This window comes from Caenorhabditis elegans, chromosome I, assembly GCF_000002985.6.
Source record: "Caenorhabditis elegans chromosome I".
Lineage (NCBI taxonomy): Eukaryota > Metazoa > Nematoda > Chromadorea > Rhabditida > Rhabditidae > Caenorhabditis > Caenorhabditis elegans.
The window spans coordinates 9,853,447-9,874,639 of record NC_003279.8 but is presented as its reverse complement, the minus strand read 5'-3'; the positions used below and the strand labels follow the sequence as shown (position 1 = coordinate 9,874,639).

General features: G+C 35.9%; 3 protein-coding genes and 6 non-coding genes across 16 annotated transcripts; 3 read left to right on the top strand and 6 right to left on the bottom strand.

The window, feature by feature from the left end:
- Positions 1-13: 13 nt before the first annotated feature.
- Positions 14-4,922, bottom strand: nhr-49 (the record flags this gene model as incomplete). 5 transcript variants are annotated; one of them, NM_001381165.1, is made up of 7 exons in its annotated part: positions 516-680; positions 819-929; positions 978-1,541; positions 1,591-1,946; positions 2,587-2,728; positions 3,315-3,412; positions 4,853-4,922. In NM_001381165.1, the coding sequence occupies 7 exons, from the start codon at positions 4,920-4,922 to the stop codon at positions 516-518; spliced, it is 1,506 nt and encodes a 501-aa protein (NP_001367039.1). The 5 variants fall into 5 exon arrangements, with proteins under 5 accessions (NP_492613.1, NP_001379230.1, NP_001367039.1 ...); NM_181999.6 differs by having other exon boundaries at positions 4,849-4,873; NM_060212.8 differs by lacking the exon at positions 4,853-4,922 and having other exon boundaries at positions 14-680; positions 1,594-1,946.
- Positions 4,923-5,575: 653 nt separating this feature from the next.
- K10C3.5 lies at positions 5,576-11,056 on the bottom strand. 2 transcript variants are annotated; one of them, NM_001026393.4, is made up of 6 exons: positions 11,000-11,050; positions 10,706-10,808; positions 9,565-10,655; positions 8,258-8,803; positions 6,812-7,378; positions 5,586-6,045 (listed from the first exon to the last, which is right to left on the bottom strand). In NM_001026393.4, the coding sequence occupies exons 1-6, from the start codon at positions 11,039-11,041 to the stop codon at positions 5,710-5,712; spliced, it is 2,685 nt and encodes an 894-aa protein (NP_001021564.1). In that variant the 5' UTR covers positions 11,042-11,050; the 3' UTR covers positions 5,586-5,709. The 2 variants fall into 2 exon arrangements, with proteins under 2 accessions (NP_001021565.1, NP_001021564.1); NM_001026394.4 differs by lacking the exon at positions 6,812-7,378 and having other exon boundaries at positions 5,576-6,045; positions 11,000-11,056.
- Positions 11,057-11,144: 88 nt separating this feature from the next.
- Positions 11,145-20,986, bottom strand: K10C3.4 (Transmembrane protein 98; the record flags this gene model as incomplete). 3 transcript variants are annotated; one of them, NM_001264297.3, is made up of 7 exons in its annotated part: positions 11,145-12,419; positions 12,962-13,127; positions 13,177-13,414; positions 13,460-13,975; positions 14,024-14,143; positions 15,291-15,368; positions 20,914-20,986. In NM_001264297.3, the coding sequence occupies 5 exons, from the start codon at positions 14,135-14,137 to the stop codon at positions 12,341-12,343; spliced, it is 1,113 nt and encodes a 370-aa protein (NP_001251226.1). The 3 variants fall into 3 exon arrangements, 2 of the variants coding, with proteins under 2 accessions (NP_001251226.1, NP_001251227.1); NR_138503.1 differs by having other exon boundaries at positions 12,341-12,419; positions 14,024-14,137; positions 20,914-20,944; NM_001264298.1 differs by lacking the exons at positions 12,962-13,127; positions 13,177-13,414; positions 13,460-13,975; ... (1 more) ...; positions 15,291-15,368; positions 20,914-20,986 and having other exon boundaries at positions 12,252-12,407.
- On the bottom strand, positions 11,683-11,772 carry K10C3.13. Its single transcript, NR_101608.1, has one exon. It is a non-coding gene; the product is annotated as an Unclassified non-coding RNA K10C3.13 (non-coding RNA).
- Positions 15,549-15,767, top strand: K10C3.12. The gene has a single exon (NR_050449.1). It is a non-coding gene; the product is annotated as an Unclassified non-coding RNA K10C3.12 (non-coding RNA).
- K10C3.11 lies at positions 16,210-16,358 on the top strand. The gene has a single exon (NR_050448.1). It is a non-coding gene; the product is annotated as an Unclassified non-coding RNA K10C3.11 (non-coding RNA).
- K10C3.7 lies at positions 17,108-17,257 on the top strand. The gene has a single exon (NR_050447.1). It is a non-coding gene; the product is annotated as an Unclassified non-coding RNA K10C3.7 (non-coding RNA).
- K10C3.10 lies at positions 20,258-20,407 on the bottom strand. Its single transcript, NR_050446.1, has one exon. It is a non-coding gene; the product is annotated as an Unclassified non-coding RNA K10C3.10 (non-coding RNA).
- Positions 20,482-20,754, bottom strand: K10C3.9. Its single transcript, NR_050445.1, has one exon. It is a non-coding gene; the product is annotated as an Unclassified non-coding RNA K10C3.9 (non-coding RNA).
- Positions 20,987-21,193: the final 207 nt, after the last annotated feature.

The following is a 21,193-nucleotide window of genomic DNA, read 5'->3' as shown; positions in this document are numbered from 1 at the left end:
TAAAATATGGTATAATAATGTATTTTATCGATGAGCTTTGAAAAAGTATAAATAAAAGTTTCTTTTTGCAAACATAAATTGGTACGAACGCTTGAAAAGAAGGAAGGAAAATGGGAAGAAGGGAATCTTCTAAATAGAGATGGGAAATGCCAAGACAGTCACTTCTTATACATATTGAAGTACTAAACTGATAATTTGATTGACAATAATAATCACAAGAATAAACGAGAGCCAGCCCGTCTGGAAAAAAGATTAAGGAAGAAGAGTTGGGGGAGACGAGAACAATAACCTGATATGATATAGAGATGGCCTAGACAGGTTTCAAGATGAAACAACTACTGAGACGGAAGGGTATTCTTCTTTTGTTATGTACATTATAGCTGGGCTCTGGACTATTTTATAAATTGGGGGTAATGATTCAAAACAACAATAAGGGAAAAGATGAAAGATCACAGATTCGGAATAGAACTGGAGATGAGATGAGGTGAAGAGTTTTGGGAGAAAAAATGGAATTATTAGAGCATATGATTATTCTGCTCACTGTTCAAAATGGAATCTTGTGATTGGAGAGGATGAATTGCCAATGGAGCTGCAAGAGTTGCTGAGAGCATTCCAGTTGGTGTAATTCCAGAAACAGACGAAACACTTCCCACTGATCCGGCTGGATTTAACGGAGATACCTGAAAAATATGAATTTTGAAATGGAAGATCTTTTTTAAAAAGAGAATTTTACGGTTTTTCCCTGAAATCATTGGCCGTTTTCGCTATTTTTGTATTTTTTTAGAATAAAAAGTTTAATAAAATAATTAAAAACAAACCCCATTAGTCGGTAACGTTGTCGGAGATGAAAGATGTTGCTGTAAAGAGACCGGAGCCGTCGAATGATCATTGATGTCGTCGAGAATGAACTCGGAGAGCAGAGAATCCACCTGAAGCTATCATTTATGTACGGATTCAAACAAGAAAAGCTTTCATACCTCTGCCAATCCGAAGAACTTTGTAAGTGTCATATTCTCAATGAGCAGCTGAGTCAGAGCCTTGAGAGCCGGTGCCAACAACAAAATATTTCCATATCTTGTGGGTGCGTCATCTGGCATCTGATCGAGAATGAATGCATAAAGAGCTTTCAAAACACGATTTCTAGCATCACGAATCATAATCTGTGAGCTATTCGAGAGTCCTTTGGCTTCTGGGTGCAAGAATGCAAGTGCTTTCAAACATACAAATTCTTGTTCTCTCATCTGAAGTTGTCGCATTGGCCAGACAATTTCATCAAGAACTCTGGGTGTTATATTGCTTGTTTTGAATGCAGCAAATCCATTGAGGTCAGTGTTATTGTCACGTGTCATATAAGTATTGTTGAAGAGACAAACTCGAGTTGTATCGGGACTTCGAAATGCTGGCATCAAAATGAGATGTTGTGGTGCATAGTTTTTCAGTAGAATGATCTTATCTTCCATCGAAAGATCCATGAATGGATTAATTGTTTTTGCCCATTCAACCATCAATAAAAGTGTTGTCCTGGAGATTTCATTCAGATCCTGAAAATAAAACAATGTGACCTCTTAATTTACGTACCATCCAACTCACTACCTCGGTTGTGCATGGCCGGTTTGGTGGTGCAAATGCCGATGCTCCAGAATCACTTCCTTGTTGAATATCTGTGTCATTTCCATTCGACCCCCCACTGCCGTTTGCAAAGATTTGCGATCTTCGGTATCGATTACACATCTCTTGATTGACACGAGCCTCCATCTCCATTAAAGCATCAATGACACTGCTGGATTGTGGAACTGTTCGCATATTCTCTTGTCCCATACCGTTTGATCCGACACCGTTGCTGTTTCCGTTCTCGTATCCGGGGCTTCTGTCTTTTTTGAATGGAGTCCCGTTGAGACTGGCTCCAGATGTTGGTGAACCTACAGGATCACGTTCGAATTGAATAGCTGAAATATATTAAATTGTAGAATTGATCGTGGATGTGATTCAGATGATAGAACATGGACCTGAATGACAGAAAATAGTTGTTAAAATTTGTATTTTTGAATTCCCACGAAAATGAATGAAATATAATTATAGTTTACTATATTTTCGACATTTTTGCGTTTTTCGGTAATGTTTATTGTGGCTTTGTTTCAATATAATTTTTTGGTAAATTTAAAAAAAAAGAAATCATTCAAAATTTAATACAATTTTTAACAGTTATGTTCTGTCATTATGACTCTATTTCTTCTTTAAAATAACGAATTAAACATGAAAAAACATCCAAATTTTAAACGTATGTAGAATTAGATACGATATTTTGCTCCAAAATTATTTTTTCTAGATAGAAAACTACGAAACAATTTTTTTTTAGAAATATCGTGTTTTGAAATGGAATCTACGGACAGGAAAAGGAAAGAAAGAAGAATATATTCTAAATTCTGAGTTAACGGGGCAAATTTCCGAATCAATATCTCAAGTTAGAATCTTTTTTGCGGCCGATCTCATTTCACGGACGAAATTGAAAAGAGGTCACTGGTGAAAAACATGAGGCCACTGTGTTTTGGATATATTCAAATATTGAACGGAAAGAGAAATGAATACCTTCTCGTTTCATTCCAACTTGTACACACTTTTGAAAGCGACAATAACGACACGCGCATCGAAAGTTTTTGTCAATCACACATCTTTTGTTGAAACGGCAAGTGAACTTCTGATCACGAAGAACTGTTCGGCGGAAGAATCCCTGAAATTCATGAGTTTTATTAATGCGGGATAAATCATTAAAAAGTTCGAGATGATAATCATAACTTTCAAAAACCAGTTAAATTAATACGAACTTTTGCAACCATAAAGTACAGTACTCGGTCTCGTCACGAACAATATGTTTTCAAATAAAGCATGCGCGAAAAGCGTGGGTTACTGTAGGTGGAGTCAATATTACTTTGCTTTAAAGTGAGGAAATTGTTTTTTAAAAACTACTCCTGTGGTACCAAAGTTAACAAAAAAAGTTAGAAAATTTTTATTGACAGTAAAAACTGGCAATTACAGTTTTTGCCACTTTTTGAGAAAACTATAGCCCTGTCGCTTATCGAATCCCTATAGTGTTTGATTATTAATATTTGAAACATAAGTAGTCCATAAAATTATAAGGAAACAATTTTTTTGATCAACGACTTCCAAAAGTGGCAAAAACTGAGATTTTTCATTTTTCAAAAAAGGAAAAAATATAATTTCCAAAATCATTTTTCGTGACGAGAACTGAATTTATAATTTCACATAATTCTAAATATAATTTATTTTTTATTATTTTATAATTTATCCCTTCTCACCTTACACCCGTTGCAGGAAATGACTCCATAATGGGTTCCAGTTGATTTGTCACCACAAACGGCACATGGTTCCGCAAGAGGATCTACTAGGTCCATGACTGAAACAATTAAACTTTTTACAACAAAAAAAACAAATGAAACACGAAAAAAACCAAACAACAGATAGCAACGCAAGTTTTCAAAGTGAAAGAGAAACGACGAATGTCACTTGTTCATGGAAACGATGAAATAGTGTTGGAGGTAGAGAGAGTGTCAGACGAGTAGAGAAATCAGAGTCAATGCAATGGCTTTAACACATGATAGACACACAAGAAATAAGACAAAATTTAATATAAGTATTGATAAGCCTAATGTAAAATGTCCTGACGATACGGTGGATTAAAAAAAACGATTTGCCGTATCTATTGCAAATCGACTATGACGTCATAGTGTTTCAATGGTGTCTTTAGGAGTGGAACGCATGTTGTCTTAATAATAAAGGACCGGCAAGTGCACACAATTGAGATGCATTGACCACTAGGCAGATGAATGGGCCGCGTTCAGAAATTGTAGGTTTTATATTAGACCTTATTGGTGAGGATGTGGAGATAATTCAGCAGCATATAATTAGAATTTCCACTGCTAGAAGGACAAACTTGGTACTTTCAATTTATTGTTTCTGAATATAGAACAATTTTGAACGTATATTCAAAAAGACCGAAGCTCATGTAGAATGTTTTTCAATAAAGTATCCTAATCGAGTCCAATAAAAGTAGAAATTTGAACATTGAAAGGGCAAGCCGAAACTTGATAGCTCGGAAATTTCGAGCCTCCCAGTTTAGCAGATGTAGTGTAGGACTAAACGTGTTGCTATTGTAGCGAAAGTAGAGAAGATTGAGAAATCATCCGTCTTGAGCAAACAAAAGGAAACGCGAAGATCAGAAAAGGACTGATGTGGCACACTCTAAAACTGGTCGATGTGTTCGGCAAGATTCCAGTAGTCTTTCTCTCTCTCTGCTCACTCCAATGAGGTATTCTTAAATGCGGATGCTATTTCAAAGTCTTCTTGATCAATCTTGTCCGACGGATCGAATAAGATAGACGGTCGCGCTAAGTAGTGTCGTTCCTTTTCTCTCCAAGATCGTAAGATCTATATCTAAGGAGCGAGGAGATGTAATGCATCGAATAAGTGACCGACGAGGATCCAGTTGTAGGGTTTGGTAAATTCTGGTAGAAAATGAGGAGACACATCGAAGAATGACGTTCTAAGAGAAAGGGCATTTGAATTACTTTAGAACTTTTAGAAGAGCCAGGTTAATAAACTCAAAAATGTACATATTATTTGAACGTATAAAAATCCATATATACCCATATAGTGGACTTTGCAAAGAAGCCATCCAAAAATCATTCTATTAATTTCTGGATTTCAATGAGCAAGTCGCTGATTGGTTTTGTAGTTCTCAGTTTGGTGGAAAATTCAAAAAGGCATGAAAGTCGATATTTTAAAAGTTGACTTTCTTTCAATGTCGCTTGATGTGTCCGTTATAAAACTTACTTACAATCATCTGAAGATTCTTCATCAATTTGATTCAACTGAATATGTTTAGAAGCATCAAGAAAGTAGTCCATATCGTGAGAACGGAATGAGTTGACTAACAAAATGATGAGTATATACAAGGAGTTTGCGAATCACCCCATATAAACAGGAAGTGAGAGACTACATTATGTAGTTCAGTGTTGTTCGATGCCCCGTACTTTGTACTCTCAAAGCTAATTGGGACCGGCGTCGTCTCATTTAAAGTCAGTCATTAAATCTATGAACTTTTGATTGTGGAAAAAAGCTGAACTACTGGCAAACAGAAAGGAAACGAAAAAAAAAGAAAAGAAAATGGTGAAAAAGAAGAAGAAGCTAAAGCTGGCAGGCCAGTCGGTTAGAAGGACAAAAAAGAGACAGTGGTTGGTCAAACATGTCGAGAAATATGAAAAACTAGAGAGAATGGAGTTGACAGAGACACCAAACAACGACAGCCAACCACCCACAGCACGTTGACAATCGATAACAGGAGAGGCGCAGACCTTTAGAGATGAATAGATGAAAAGAGGTAGAGAAAGATTGTAAGAAAGTTCCTCTCGACCCTCTCTCCCGTACTACGCTATACCCATCAGGTCGTTGACACCACCACACGTGAATGAAACAGTGTTAACCGAGTGAAATTAAAATGTTTCAGATATGCCTTATATGATAAGTTAACATTTTTGGAGCAAATATTTTCGAAAAGTTCAAATTGATGATTTCAATTTAATTATTTCTTTGAAAAAAACGAACAAAAAAAAACAAGTAAAACAATCAACAAGATTAAAATGTGTCAAAACCGGAAATTCAAACAACAAAAAATATCACGAAACTAAAAAAAAATTATTTATTCTTTTTCAAATTCCTCTGCTTCTCCGCCGACTCCACAATCAGGTCCTCGGTTGGCAGTCCTTTACGTCTTCTAACTGCATCCATATATCCTCTTGCATGATTCGGACTGTCTCCCTTCAATCCGAATTCTTCAATTTCTTCCAATGTAGACGGCGTCCAGTAAGGATCCTCGTCAATGACTTGCCAGTGAGAAAATTGAAGTTGAGCAGAAGCCATTCCAGATGTGAACTTGCGAAGTTGATCACAGAAAGAGAACGATTCGACGACGGGCATTAGGGAGACCACTTCGAATAAATTTGTAGCTTCATTGATGTCCTCGGAGAGTACCTGAATTCAAAATTATTTTTTATTTAAAATTTAGTATTTATACAACGCCATTAAAGTAATAGTCAAAATTCGAAATTTTTGAAACAAAATGCTCATATAAATGAGATTGGATATACCGTATTTATTTGTTTAATCGGCACACTAAACCATAAAATCTATTTAGATTATAGTTGGAAAGAAGATTCATTCATTATATTCTCTCCATATATACGTTATTTGCACAGATGCGTCGAAAATTACAAAAATTAAATACTTCGTTCACATGCTCAATGGGCAAATCACATTAAATATTGACATGGATTTCAGGTTTATATTCGAAAACAAAAAAAAGGAAATTTTCGAAGCCGAAAAATTGAAAAAAAAGGAAAGTTTTGTAAATTTGAAATTATATATTGAAAAACTTAAATATTTTGGTCAAAATTTAACTTTTCATAATTTCGAGTGTCATTTTTAGAGCTATATCAGAATATTTCGGATTTTTTTTTCGGAAAAAAAATTAAAAATTAATTTTTTGTAAATTTGAAATTTTATTTTGAAAACTTGAATATTTTCATCGAAATCGCACTCTTTCTAAATTTTCTAGTGTTTTTTTTTTTTGAAAACATGTAAAATTTAAATTTATCAGTTATCAGGATTTTCGGTTTTTAAAATAGAATCGTTTTTTTTCTTCAAAAAAGCGAAAAATCTACTGCCCTGATGGATATAAATATTTAAATTTATAATCTCTAACTATATTTGAAAATGTTCTACAATTCTCCATTCCTACTTTCGATTTTCTTTGTGACAAAACGGCATGAACTTTTCCCAATGCCTGACTGGCTGTAGTTACAGTACACCGGTACATGGCAGCGACAAGGCGGAGTGCAAGTTTTTTAGCAGCAGCAGAGCATGAAGCTTTTATTGCAGTCATCATTTGTCCTCCAATAGCTCCATCTTCTTCATCAACATTCCATTCTTCAACAATAACTGCTATTCCGTGCATAATTTCATTGCAAAGTGGTCCAGTATTACAGAATAATTCAAATCCAGCGACAAGTGCTTGATCATATCTTCTAACACCAAATTCTGTTTTTCTCCAAACGGAATCTCTATCATAATTTTGAACATTATTGAATAGAATATTGGCTCTTGCTCTTTCTGGTCCAAATGCCCAAATTTGATCAATCATTGATTCAATCACTTCCTTCGGTTTTCGAAACCACCAAGATCCTTTCAATGTTGGAAGCGTTTCCAGACAAACGGATGTAAATCTTTTTTGGAACTCATCAATTTCGGTTTGATCGGCTTCTCCTCGACGAATCGATGAAATTAACGAAGAATTTTTGTCGAGCAACTGAAAAATTGAAGGTTCCTCGGCAAATCGCCGCAACTTATCCACCAACTTTAGCAACTTTAGAAATGCCAAGTGCAAAAGTTGCTAAATTTTGGTAAAAAAGTTGCTAAAGTTGGGCAAAATAGGTTAAAGTTGGGGATGCCCTCAAAATTTGCACTGAAAATTTTTCTAGAATTGGCTAAACTTGGTTAAAAAGTTGCTAAAATTGGTGGATAAGTTGCAAAACGCTAAAATTGGCGCTTAAGTTGCTAAAGTTGGTGTAAAAGTTGTGACGAAATGCCGAGTTCGTTGAGGATTTTGATTTAAATTATACATATAAAATTTCTCTGAAATGCATAATAACCTGAGAATTTTAAATTAAAAAAAATGTTCTCCAATAATTTCATTTCAATTCGGCAAAATTCCGCTTTGCTTCCTTTTTTCCCATTTATTATATTTTTATCGAATTTTTTAGATAACTTTGAAACCTTTCAAAACCAAGGGTGTCGGGTTTTTCCGATATTTTGATTTTTTTTTTGATTTTTCGAAAAATAGCTCGAAACTATTTATTGGTAATTATACCTTTTTTTAATTATACGTTTTCTGATGTTTCATTTTTTGAACTTTCGTTTTTCGATTTTTCGATTTTTCCTGAAAAATCGATACCGGTTAAAAAATTTTTTATTTTGCGGAGTGTTTTTTTTTCATTTTCAAAGAAAATTAGAACAAAAAAAGAAAATTTGGTCGCGTTACAGTAACCATCATGCGATTTTTTAATTCAAAAATGTTTCCGAATTAATTTTTTTCGCAATTTTTTAATTTTTTAAAAAGTACTAAATAATTTTCCTAATTTTAGACTATGTTTTTACAATTCAAAAAATTTCAAAAAAAAGTCCTAACCTCGACAACGGCATCTCCCAATGGAACAACTCTCAATTTGATATATAAAGCTTCTCGAATACGGCATTCGGTCTCTTGTTCAATAATTTGTGGTGCTGAGAGTACAGAATCTTCAATTACAGTCTCCATAAATGGAACAATTGGTTCAGAGACATCTAAATCCACAAGTCCCAAATCATTTAAATCCTTGATACATTTTTGTAAATGTACTTCTCCAGCTGTCACCATTGCTAATTCTCCATTTTCCAATTCCATCACTTTCAGACTTGTATCAAGTAGAGCTAATAATTTCAATTTTTCTCTTAAATCGTCCATATCATCCAATTGTTGAGTACTGATCGAAACTCTAACCAAAGCTTCTCCAGTTTGAGATCCAATTTTGAGACAAGGGAAATCCGGTTTCTCACAGAGAGTAGTATTTTGTAATAGAATTTCTGCATCAATAGTACAAATCATTCCTGATGTTACTGTATCGGTTGGAATTGAATCACGACCACGAAGAATTGAAATTCGATCGATTTTTGTAGAAGTCACTTCGCTGCTATTCTGAAAAAATATTTTTTCAAATTAAAAACAATTTTGAAAGATTTTTTTAGGACATAATTTCAAACAGGTTCCGAAAAAAATGCCAATATCAGACAATCTTCAAAAAAAATCAAAAATTATTTTATTAGAGATAATGTTTGTAGGAACCTATTTAACATGTTATTTTTTAAATATTAATTTAATTTATTTGGGTTTTAAAATATCGGAAAACCGAAAATGTTCGTTTTTCAATTTTTTTTTATTTTTTTTTTGATTTTCCGATAATTTGGGAAACAAACGATTTTCCAAAAGAAAAACAATAAAAAGTTGTTCCTTTTTAAAACAAAAAACATAGTCTTGTCTGAACATGCTTTTTTTCAATTTTTCTATTGACTCTGGAAAACCAAAAAAAAAAGAAAATTTTGTATTTTTTTTGTGACACCTTGGTAGGCATAGCTTTTTTTTTTTGGAAAAATTGTTTCCTTTTTCGTTCAGAGAAAAACTCGAATTTTAATAATTTCCGCTCATTTTTTTCATTGAAATTTTTTGAATTATTTTTACATCAAAATCAAGATATATTTGCTACATCTTTAATTCTTGTAATTTGCGAATAATATTTTTCAACATTTTTTTAAATTAGAAAAATCGAAAAATTAATTTTTTTTAATTCTCTAATAATTTATTTCGAGGAAAAATAAAATGAAAACAGTAAATTTTTCTAATTTTCTTCCCAAAATTATTCCAATTTCGATTCTTCGAATATTCTAAGAAATAAAACTCACATTTTGTTGTTGAAGGACGTATAAAGTGTCTCCTTTACGCAGTGTCCCACTGAGAACACGACAAATTGCTCTACGAGAAGTGAGATTTTTGTCTTCTGTCTGAAGAAGTTTCACAACAAAAACCAGTGTCATTGCTTCAGGATTACATTCGAGAACGAATTTTCTTAATGGATGATCCAGACGATGACCTGTCAGATGATCCAATCGATGTTGAGTATCAAATGTTGATCTAACATTTGGAGCTCTTGCTACTGCTCTGAAACTTGCTTTTGGAAGTGGCAACCAAGTTCTCATAAGTTCGTCGAAAGCTTCATTGGCTCTTCTGGATTTTAAATTAATTCCAAGCTTTTTTGCAGCTTCGGCAAGCTTGGTAGCATCATTTTCAACAAGTCCAAGATCGTGAATTCTCCAAAGTGGTTCTAAAACGATTCTTTCGAACAGTGTTGCCTTATTCTTAACTGCTGCTCCATCTCTGATAGACCCAGTCGAATCAATCCAAAAATCTCCGAACATTGCAGGAAGTAATGCCGATTTTTCTACTTTCATTTTTTCAGCAGCTATTTGAGCAAAGTCTTCGCATCCAAAAGCGTATGAATGAAGTGCTGATGAGAAAATAACATTTCCTTTTGCAGGATCAAAATGAAGTTTTGCTTCCGATTCTTCGATATTTCCCCATGTATCATCTTCTAATACAATTCCTCCAAGAACCTGACTAATGCAACTATTGACTCCTTCAATAAGACGAGACATATGTTGATATGCTTCACTTGACGACATTTTCAGTTCAACTCTCAATCGATCGATTTTATTGATAACAAGAATCATTGCTTGACCATTTCTGATAACTTGACGAATAAGAGCTTCTGTTTGTGAGCAAATTCCTTCAATAACATCAATCAACAGAAGTGCAATATCGGAAAGAATCAATGCTGACGTCACTTCTCCAGAAAAATCCACGTGTCCCGGACTATCAATGAGATTGATGAGAAGTGGCTCACAGAGCAAACTGATTCCACTGGATTTCATAGTAATTCCACGTGTTTGTTCATCTTCTCGACTGTCCATATAACGTAATTTTCCCGCCATTCGACCTGAAAATTTAGATAATCGTTGTCGAGTTAGACATTTTTAAAGTTTTTACTAGAAATAACAGCATTGGCTGAAACCAGAGAATCTGCAAAACTGGTTTTTCCATGATCCACGTGAGCGACAAGACAGACATTTCGGATATGCTCAGCGGGTTTCTGCAATTTTTTACATAAATTTTCAAAATAGCTTTAAATTTTGGTCATTTTCCTTTTTTTTTAAATACATTTATATGTATACTTACGTTTTTTTACTCATCAACGTATAAAAAAATGTGAGGAAACTTAAAAATCGTCGGTTAAATTCTTTTTTTTTTATTATAAAAATTTTAATCTAAAAAAGTCCTCACCGTTGCCGCTGCCTGTTTTAAAGCTGTTTCAAGGCTTTCCATTGCGTCAGTCTGAAATAAAATATCTGAAAATCTGTAATAGCAATTTAAGAAATATGCGAGAATTTTGAATACTCCAGAGATCTAGAGTAACAATATTGAAAACATTTAATTATTAATTTTTATTTGATTTTATGATGTTTTTGATCTTTCGTGAGGGTTTTTGCAATATAATTCATAATTTGGAGAAAAAAAGAAATACAGTTTTTGAGATGGAGAAACAGAGAAAAAGGGAGAACTGTAGAGGCATGCAGGAGGTTTTCAAAATGTACATAATTTTGGGGTTTTAAGTTGGAAAAATAAGAGTAATACCCGATGCATCAAAAGCCGTGTGTTACCGTACCAGCATTGCCGGCACCGTAAATCGGGACGGGGTACAAGAGAGAGTTTGTATGTAACTTTAGATATAATTAGAGAGAGAGACGGGGACGGGGAAGAGAGAACCTGAAGTGTGTGAGAGAATTGTATGAGACGCAGAGATGATGAGAAAAAGATATCTTGAAATTCGTAGAGCTTATAATTTCAGATATTAATCTTCGAATTCCAAAATCTCATTTTCCGTTTCAATGCTCTGGAAGAACATTGAATATGCAAAAAAGGAGGTAACAATAAAAATAGGTTGAGAACAGAAAGATAAGTGAAAATATTAGAATATTGGATAAGTGTTTGTAAATAATACTACAAAACTTCGGAGCCCGTTTTTCTAGCGTTTTGTATACAGTTATTCGAGTGAAATATGGATGTAAAAAGAGAGAGGGTGGAGAGATAGAGGTAGTTGGCATAGTGTGGAACTGAGAGAGTCCACAGACAAAGTGTGATAAAATATTACGAAATATTTCACCCTCTGTGTCAGTTTCCGTCTCTCGCCACACAAATTATGGGAAAGGATATTCGGGTGCGAGGTATTTGGTTCTGAAAACGTGTGTACTCGATTAGGCTTAAGAGATAAAAGTCATCAAAATTAACGGGGCCCGCGATTCGGTTTAAAACGAGAGGTCCAGGTGCGTAAACGAGAAGAGAAATAACAATAGAGATTTGAAAGTAACATGGGAACTTAGAGATAAACAAAAAAAAGAAGAACACACACAACAGTAAGAAAAAGAAATAACTCAAAAGGGAAAAAGAAATGGGGATATGCGAATGGAACGGGAAAATATTTTGTATATACATTAAAAATGGCATTGTGGATGCACTTTTTGTGCGTGTTTTTTGCCTAGATCATCGACACATACAGAAACTGAGAATCGCGGAATTGAGAAGCTGTGAGTTGCGAACATGATTTGAACATCACAGCTTTTGGCGTCATGCTTTTGGGTCGATTGGGTGAGCGGAATGTGAGGAAGCTGAAGATGTCGATGACGAAGAACATGACGTTGAAGTTCTGAAAAAAACAATATGATTGAAAGAAGCGCTTTACTGTTGAAATCCGCATTGCACAATAAAATGGGAGGAGCTTAATTTCGCAAAACTGCGGCACGCTTTTTTTTCTTATTTTTTCACCCGTTTTCTTTTTTTTTGAGCTATCGATTTCACCCGTTTTGTTCCTTTTTTCCGGAAAAAAAATGTTATCCAATATAATTCTCATAAGATTGTGAGAATATTTTATGTTTTTACAACCAATATTTTCAAAACCTTATGATAATTAAATGAGATAACATTTTCTTTCGAAAAAAGAGAACAAAAATAGTTAAATGGAAAATTTTTTGAAAAAAATAAACACAAAAAAATTGGAAAATTTTCAACAGCAAAAGAGGTAATTTTTCAGATTTCAGATTTTTTAAAATGTTTTATTATTATTTAGCTACGAATATTTGGAAACTTTGATTTTTAAAAGCGATTTTAATTCAAAAATGATCTCATCAAAAATCTAAAGCGAATCATCCAACTTTTGATAAGTACATATTTATTTTCATAATAACCTACCCTTCTCCGTGATGATCATCCTCATTGATCTCTTCAACAGTATTCAACGATCCATTGGTCATGTGATGAGGATGATGATGATGATAGTGAAGATGTAGAATTGGTGTATGTTTTTGATCAGATACACCGTTGCTCTTCAAGAGTTGTTCTTGCTCGACGACGGGGACTGAAATAAGAAATATTGTTGAATGAAATACATATTTAATATCACACACCTCTGGTCAACTCGATCATATCAATTATTGCTTCTGACTCGACCAACGGGATCTTTTCATGATCTTTTCCGATTTTATTTTTGACAACAAGTCCATCTGGATCATGTGCCTCGTCATCAACTTCTTCTACATCATCCAAGTCATCTTCTGTCTCATAATCATCATCAAGCAACATATCTCCCCGGATTTGACGTCGCATTCGCATCAAATGATCTTTCAAATCGACGATATTAAGCTTCTGTAAAATTCATTAATTAAAATTTCTAGTTCATTGAATACTCACATCTTCTGCACCTTTTTCTGCCATAGAAACAAGATGTGCTGCAGTTCTGATTGTTACTAGATGAAGATTCATTTCATTCAATGGCTTCTGCATCAATTCCTTATATTTTGCATCCAAAAGTGTATACGGCAAGTATAGTGACCAGCATACAGTACCCAATGATAGAGCTCGTGCTTCCAACAGACGCATATCAATTGGTTGAGCAGCAAGACTTTCCACAAGATCATCGAATCGTGGGTAAATGTTACGCATCGCCATATTAATTGCATCGTGGAATGGTGATGGAGATGTTGGAAGTTGAATTACAGACAATTTCGTTGTAACACTCTTGCTGATCGTGAGTACAGCTACAACGTGTTGCATGATTCCACGTGCCTCAAACAGCCATTGATTTCTATCCAAAAGTTCTTCTAGAAGACCATTCAATTGCTCCATTGTCTCAATATCATCGATATTGTTGATTGCTGCTGCATTACGAGAATATCGATTTGGTGGAGTTTCGAATGGAACCAGTATCTGAAAAACAAAAAATGAATAAGAAAAATCCTTATAATGATATTTTACCTTTGATTTGGCTCGGGAAAGTCTTCTCCGTTGACATGTGATGACTAAGATGAGAAGCGATAGAATGAAGACAAAGGCTAGCACAACTAGTGCTAGAACCACTACTATGTCCATCTGAAACTGAAAAAAGAATCGATTAAAGTAGTTTTAGTGTGTTTAAAAAGTACATTCCAATAATCCCACAAATAAAAATCTCGAAATTATATGTTATCTCTATACTCTATAATTTGATGTAAAAAAGAAAGCGAAGACTAAATGAGCCGTTGTCATGAGTCTTTGGTTTCAAGTATTACCCAGCACAGCTTTCCTATATATGCACACCTCAATCTCACGTGATTGATGGCGAGTGTGTGAAAGTAAATGTCCCTCGGGAAGCTTAATGTAAAAGAAACTGATTGGCTAAACTAGAGGAGGAAGAAATTCGACGGTTTTTGAAATAACAAATGGATAAAATGATGTGATATTATTGAGAGATGACCAAAAGTGCACAATGACGGGTGTTTCACACATGTTACCAAGTATAGGAATGACTAAAAGTGCACGAAATTTCAAGAAAAATTTAATAGCTTTAACCTTTTGACAAAAAACAATATTCTTGTGTTCTCTAAAAATTTATTCAGTATACTGAAATATATTCACACTCAAAAATTTGCAGCGTTCGTCTAGAGTAAGACATCAGCTTTACAAGAAATATGTCTAGACTGAAGGCTTTGTGCTTGTGTCTCGTAGAAATACAAATGAGAAGAAATTGGAACGATGTTCGAAGATTCAAAATATGCTAGATTTTGCAAAAAGCTAGCCACCAAAGACGATTTTTGAGATGAAAAGGATGAATCGGGAAGTAGGATAGATATAATAAGCTTTTGACGCAAGACTTTCTCTAATACACCTTTATTTTCTATTATCCAAAAAAGTATTTGCGGTGCGTATTTATTTTCTGGGAGCCTATATTTAGTTCAAAATTATATATCGATTGGAATTTTCTGACCGGAAACAATTTTAGAAAGAATTTCAGCTATAACTAGAATTAAGTTTCTCGGTTATAAAAGACCATATCGGTGACCCTAAAATGTCGCAGATGTTCGTATATTTTCCCATTTTCGATGCCCTTTCGGACGAATCGAAAAACTAGTTTTTTTCTTCATTTTCTACATCTCTCCCCATTTCTTTACATTGATCCATCACCCCCACGAAAATAATGTTTGAAGACGATCATTCACTGACAGTCATAGTGAGAATAAAAATAAAATGAGCACAATTCACTCACCTCTAGAAAAGTTCAACCAATTTCACCGAGTTTTGGACAATAATGGCGCATAGGCGATGCCGTGGTTTTTATGTGGATCTGAAAATTGAAAAGATTATGATGATCAGAGAGAAGGTTTTCTAGGAAAAATCTAAAATGGGAGAGAGAGGAGATGAAAAGAAAGAAAGAAACCAGTGAAAATACATATTTTTTAAGGAAGAGGAAAAGAAAATCGGGCGAAAATTAAGTTAAACATTTTTAATAAACCTAGGGAATTTTTTAAATCAGAGAATATACAGGGCTAACTTAACCAAAAACTTCTTCATTTTTCTTCCGTCACTATTCCATCTAGTGGTCACCGACGGACGATGACGACGGCGTATAACAACCTCAAGGACATTTCAGGTTATCGACACCACCTCCCAGCGCGTCGCCGACCCCCGCGCACACGGTAAGGAGCGACACCAACAGCACTACTAGTAGCAAAAAAAAGAGAATAGAATAGAAAGAAGAAGACGGCGACGGTAACGGTCGGTGGCAGTGTGAGTAGGGGTTGAAGAAGAAGAAGAAGAAGAATATAAAGGAGATAAGAAGGAAAGACAGAGTGGACGGTCAAAATAATAGAGTAAGTTAGAATTGAGAGAAAAGAGGTACACATATTCCAAGTGGCACGGCTACCACCATCGATCGACTCTTTGGCAACAATAAAAAAGATGCGACTAAACTGAAGTAAAGGGATTCAATGAGACAGTTTTTAGAAGCTCATTTAGGAACTTGGAGTTCAGTTCCATATTTTCAAAAGTGAACAGTACCCTCGTGAGATACTTTAGATCTTCTTGCAACATATTGTTTCAAATTTTCCATAGCTGATCATCGATTTTCTCTTTCGCACATTTGGGAACACTCTCTTGTTCCCGATGCCCGTGCGGCTCTCATCTGTTGAGAGTAGCAGATACAAGAGCAAGCGTGATGTGCCAGTGAAGTTGAACAAAGCGTGGTGGTGACCTCCCTTGAAGCCATGCAAAAAGAGCAACAATCACGCACAATCAGCGAATGGGCTCCACTATGTTCATCTCATCCCTCGCTTGGTTCCATTTCAAATTGACGAACGAACAAAATGCGAATGGATAGAGATGGTAGTGGCATCGGGAGCAGAAAAAAATAAAACGACGTAGTAAGACGCAAAGAAATAGGAAGTAAGAGTGAAAGAGAGTAGAAAGAGGGCATCAAAGATTGCAAGTAAATATGAAAAGCGGATCAAACTGAGCTTCTTTTCTGCCAATTAGACATCTCCTGGGCGATTGTAGAAAAGTTGGATTTTTTGTGGAAATTTTTAAAGTTCAAAATGGACACTAAATTTAGAAGCTAAGAGACGTTTAATCCAATGTTTTCGAATTTCAAGAGGTTTCGGAAATGATAAAGATGATGCTTTCGTTTCGTAAGAAAGAATCAAGAAACAGTTGTAAAAGGGCGAACGAGGGGGCACAAAGCGGCTTGTTTTCATCTTTATCATCACAGGAAAGACTATTGACTTATGTTCTCGAAACAAATTTGTGCTCATAGTCGTTCCAGTGTTCCAAAAATAAAACACGTAACTGGCAAAATTTTCGATAATAGTGAAATGTGTCAGAGATTGAAAAAATAGAAGTTTCGCTTCTTGAGAAAGGCATGCATAAATGTTAACATAAGAATGTTTCAGAGAAAGATCATTTCTTGTAGTCCTTTCAGAATGGCCTTTCAATGGAAGTTCCAATGTCCCCGGCGATCCATTAATCGGATGAGATGTGCGTTCTTACGACCACGCCACCCATGCTATGCCCCAGAAGCATTGTTTTCGAAACTCTTCGAAAATCCGAACCGAGGAAGGACACACCGTCGTCTCCGTGTACTTTAATATATTACGAAACATTGCAAGAGGAGAAAGAAGTGGGTGAGCTAGTGTGTGATTGGTCACACTCACCTACACAAAAAAGGGCAATAGAAAAGAGCTCGCATTACCTGCCGGCGAGCAGTGTAGAAGGGTCCTGATTTTTGTTTCTTATTCTCTGTCCAGAATAGGAGTGAGCTCACAGCTACACTCTCAGCCTCTAAACTATTGAGAGTGCTCGCTCGTTCATGTTTTTTTCACCCTTTGCAAAAAGTACAATTCATACAGTAATCCCAACAAGCCAGATGCTTTCTCGGCGAAATAGAAATGTGCGCCAGATGTTGTGTGTTTCGAAGAGTGAGTGTGAAAAAGACACAAGAAAGGGCGGGAAAATGACACGAAAGGGCGCATTTTTTAATGGAAGACGTCGGAATCGAATGGATATGGAATGGCCCCACTGAGAAGGCAGGAGATGGACACGGAAAGACATGCAAATTTCGGCAGCAGCAACCAACCATTGTCATAAATATTGAAGTAAGTGGTCATTGTGGTAGAGAAGACGAACAAGAAAAAAAAACGACGATAAAAAAGGTGATGGGCAGATGGACAAGAGGAACACATGCAAATGTTGGTAGTAGGTTCCCTCTCACAATTCTGGTAATTTCTAGCTATGTTGCTCTTCTTGTTTACATTTTTTTTCTCTTCTACATGTTTTATGGGTGGCGCCGTGAGGACACTCTCTATCTTTCTCGAAATAAATGAGGACAACACAGAAAGGGAGCAACATGGCGCAGAAACCGAAGCAGAGAGGACGACGTCCACCACCAACGACGCCAACGCATCAAACTATTTACATGTGGATTAGAGAAGAGCAGTAGTTGACAAAAACTAGAACAAGCAGATGCACAGAAGAAAGAGAAGAAGCCGAATAAGGAGACGTCGAAATGGAATCCGTCACGAGGAGCATAGCAGGCCTGAGAGCCGATTGGAGCGGAAGGGCAGAAGCAGCAAGAAAAGTAGAAAATGATGCTCTGCTCTTTGATAGTTTGGCAAAATGAGAGAGAACGTAGGAACAAACAAACGACACGATAAAATGAAACTATGATCCGCGAAAAAGTTCAATGAATTCAAAGCACAATTTCAATTGATGAACATTAATTTCACTCCAAAGTTGACAGTTTCTCATAATTTTTAAACACTAAAATCTTCAAAATGCGTGGGCTAGCTTATATTCGAGAAGAAGAGAAACATGGATTAGAATTGATTTACTTTATTATTCAATTTTCTATTGCAATATTAATCTTTAAATTTTAAACACCAAAGGGAAGCCTAATTCTAAATGTTTCGAATTATCATCTGACTTAATTTCAAGAGATTATTATTGATGATGCATCGGAAAATAGCGATAATTCAAACAAAATTCCTAGAAAACAGTTCCAAACAAACAATCCTAGATACCGTAAGGAAAACCAACTGTCAGAAAACATATGACAAGATAAATTACATAAAGAGAGAATGAAAAAAAGAAGAAGAACAAGAACTGCTACGGTAGATTTGATAAATGGTCAGAAGAGAAACAGGAGAATAAAGAAAACCCAAAAAAACGAAAGTCGTTTGGAGCAAGATCAGATCCATCAGTGAACCTGTACTGACAAAACTGGAACAAAACGAAAATTTGAACCCAAACAAAAAGAGACCAAGAAGTTGCTCGGATTGGTGACATGCGAATCGCACACACATACACGCAGAAGACATTCTTTCGTTTTTTGTGTATATGTCTATTGGGCTTGGGGTAATGTGTGTGTATTGGTGAGTGAGTGTGGTGGTAGGGTGCGCAGCGTGTTGCGCGGAGAACTGCGCAAGAGCGCAAGCTGGCAAGGACACACAGTCAGGCAGACATGTCCCATACAACCAGCCAATACAGGAGGATGGGGAAGAAGGAAACGAAAGAAGGAAAGCCATCAGACATCGAGAGAGGAATCGGCAGGAAGGGCGGGTCGGATGAGGGGGAGCGGGCGCCCGCGCACGAATAGAAGAAGAAGAAAAAACTGCCGATGTGGTGTTGCGCAACTTGAAGGAAAAAACACACATAGGAGGCGAGAGGTCGACTACCTCCTCCTCTGGTAGCCATACCGTCTCCCTCGTTTCGTTTTATTCTTCGGCATTTCGAAGAGGACAATGTTGCCACTGCTGTGTAAACTGGAGAATCGCAGAGGTAGAATGACGGAAGAGAAGAAGGAATCACAACGATTCTTTTAGCGGTGACGAACGTAGAAAAAGGGCATTTCGTGGGCGGGGCTAGAGAAAAGGTGTTTTCGAGTTGTTGATTACTAGTTTCCATGATTGTAGGTTATATGACAGCTATCAATCTTCTGATTCAGCAACTAACAATATTTTAGTACTAAAATGTAAAAGTGCATAACTTGTGATATTCAGACAATCAGCGATTTAAAAAAGGTGGGGGACCGAGTTTTTTGAAATTTAAAAGTTACGTAGATAGAAAAGTGAACAACAAAAAAAATCATGAGGAATCTTTTACTCTACACCGTTCTATTAGAAATTAGCGATAGCATCTTAGCGATTAAATCAAAATTTCAAACTAAGAGGTAACTACAAAAATTAGATTACATATATTTTAAAAGTATTTCTACTGATGTCTATCCGATTGTCATAGCGACAAGGGTCACGTGTCCTCTTATTCAAAACTGAACGACAAATTTGTCATATGGAATAAGGCGTAAACATATATCGGTGAAGCTTTGAATGACTGGAAATAGAAATCGGAAAAAAAGAAATTCCCGTACATTATCTTATATCCACTCATCGTGGGAGTGGTGTAGCACGTCATCGTTGGTCATTGAATACCGATAAAAACAAACTTGTGAAGGTCACTTCAACTTGAATGGCTAAATGACAATAAACAGAAGCGATTGCAACTTTGAAAGTAAGTTTTAAAAGATAAAGGATATGGCTATCTTCTTTTCGGAGAATGGGATAAAGATTTCGGAAAATAAAATCTACGAATTTTCACACTTAATGCTTAAGATTTCGAGACAAACGAGATCAAAATGATTGCTTCGTAATATTTTGAAAAAATTCCAAATCAGAAAACTTAGAAACAAAGAAAATCAAAGTGCAACACAAGGAAAATTAGAAGCACACAGGCACCGAAAACTCGCTGGTGTTGGATAGAGGGGCGGTCTGGGAGGCTGATGGGAGATGAGAGAAGTGCAGAGATGTAGAGACGACAGAGAAGAAGAGGCAATTGCAATGACACTCACACAAAAAACGCAAAAACGAAGGGAGGCCGATCGGTGAGAAAAGAGAGTGCAAGAGAGAGAGAGAGCGAAGGAAGAATTTCAGTGTGTTTGGCCGGTGTGTTGTCCCTTTTCTTCTCCTTCTTCTTCCTTGGGGACCGGCTGGCCGCCGTGTCGACTCAATTCAGTTGGCCGGACGGTCGCTTGACGGCCACCGCGGCTTCTTTTTCCCTCGTCTCTCCGGCGTTCGTTTAATGTCTTTACGAAGTGAAGCAAGCATGTCTGCGCATGTTTCAAAGTAAATGCTTCATCGTTTGCTTGTTATCTCTCACTGTCGCCGTCTCTCTTTCTTTCTTCTCACACCGGGGCTAGAGGCCTGAGTGCCCGCGCCATGCCGTTCGATACTAGACATGACACACGAATCGATACTTTATAGTTTTTAGAGGGTTTGAGTTTATTTTTACTAGACTAGTAATTATTTCTTTGTTTCGTTAAGCTAAAATAACTTTTTTTTAAATACCTGATGTTTTTGTTGTTGATTCGCTCCGCATTTTTGAACGCCCGATCGTCTTGCCGTTTGCGCTGTTCTAAAAAATAAATGTATTTAAGCTAATAAATTTAATATTTATCATTAAATCATAAGAAAACATTCAAAGAATTAGAAAAATAAAGTTTGTTCGATTTTACAATCTGTTTTCGAAACAAAAATGTTCCCGTAAACACTGACGAGCTTTAAAGGGACATTGCTCCCCACCGTAGTTTCTGCATTACTTCTGGCGCATCGTGGCGAGACCTTATCA

Excerpts from the sequence above, each read along its gene's own strand:
- K10C3.5 (NM_001026393.4), bottom strand. The coding sequence starts at position 11,041 with ATGGAAAGCCTTGAAACAGCTTTAAAACAGGCAGCGGCAACG. Across the intron at positions 10,656-10,705 it reads AGCCAATGCTGTTATTTCTA|GTCGAATGGCGGGAAAATTA; the intron begins GTAAAAACTTTA and ends CTAAATTTTCAG. Across the intron at positions 8,804-9,564 it reads ACGTCCTTCAACAACAAAAT|AATAGCAGCGAAGTGACTTC; the intron begins GTGAGTTTTATT and ends ATATTTTTTCAG.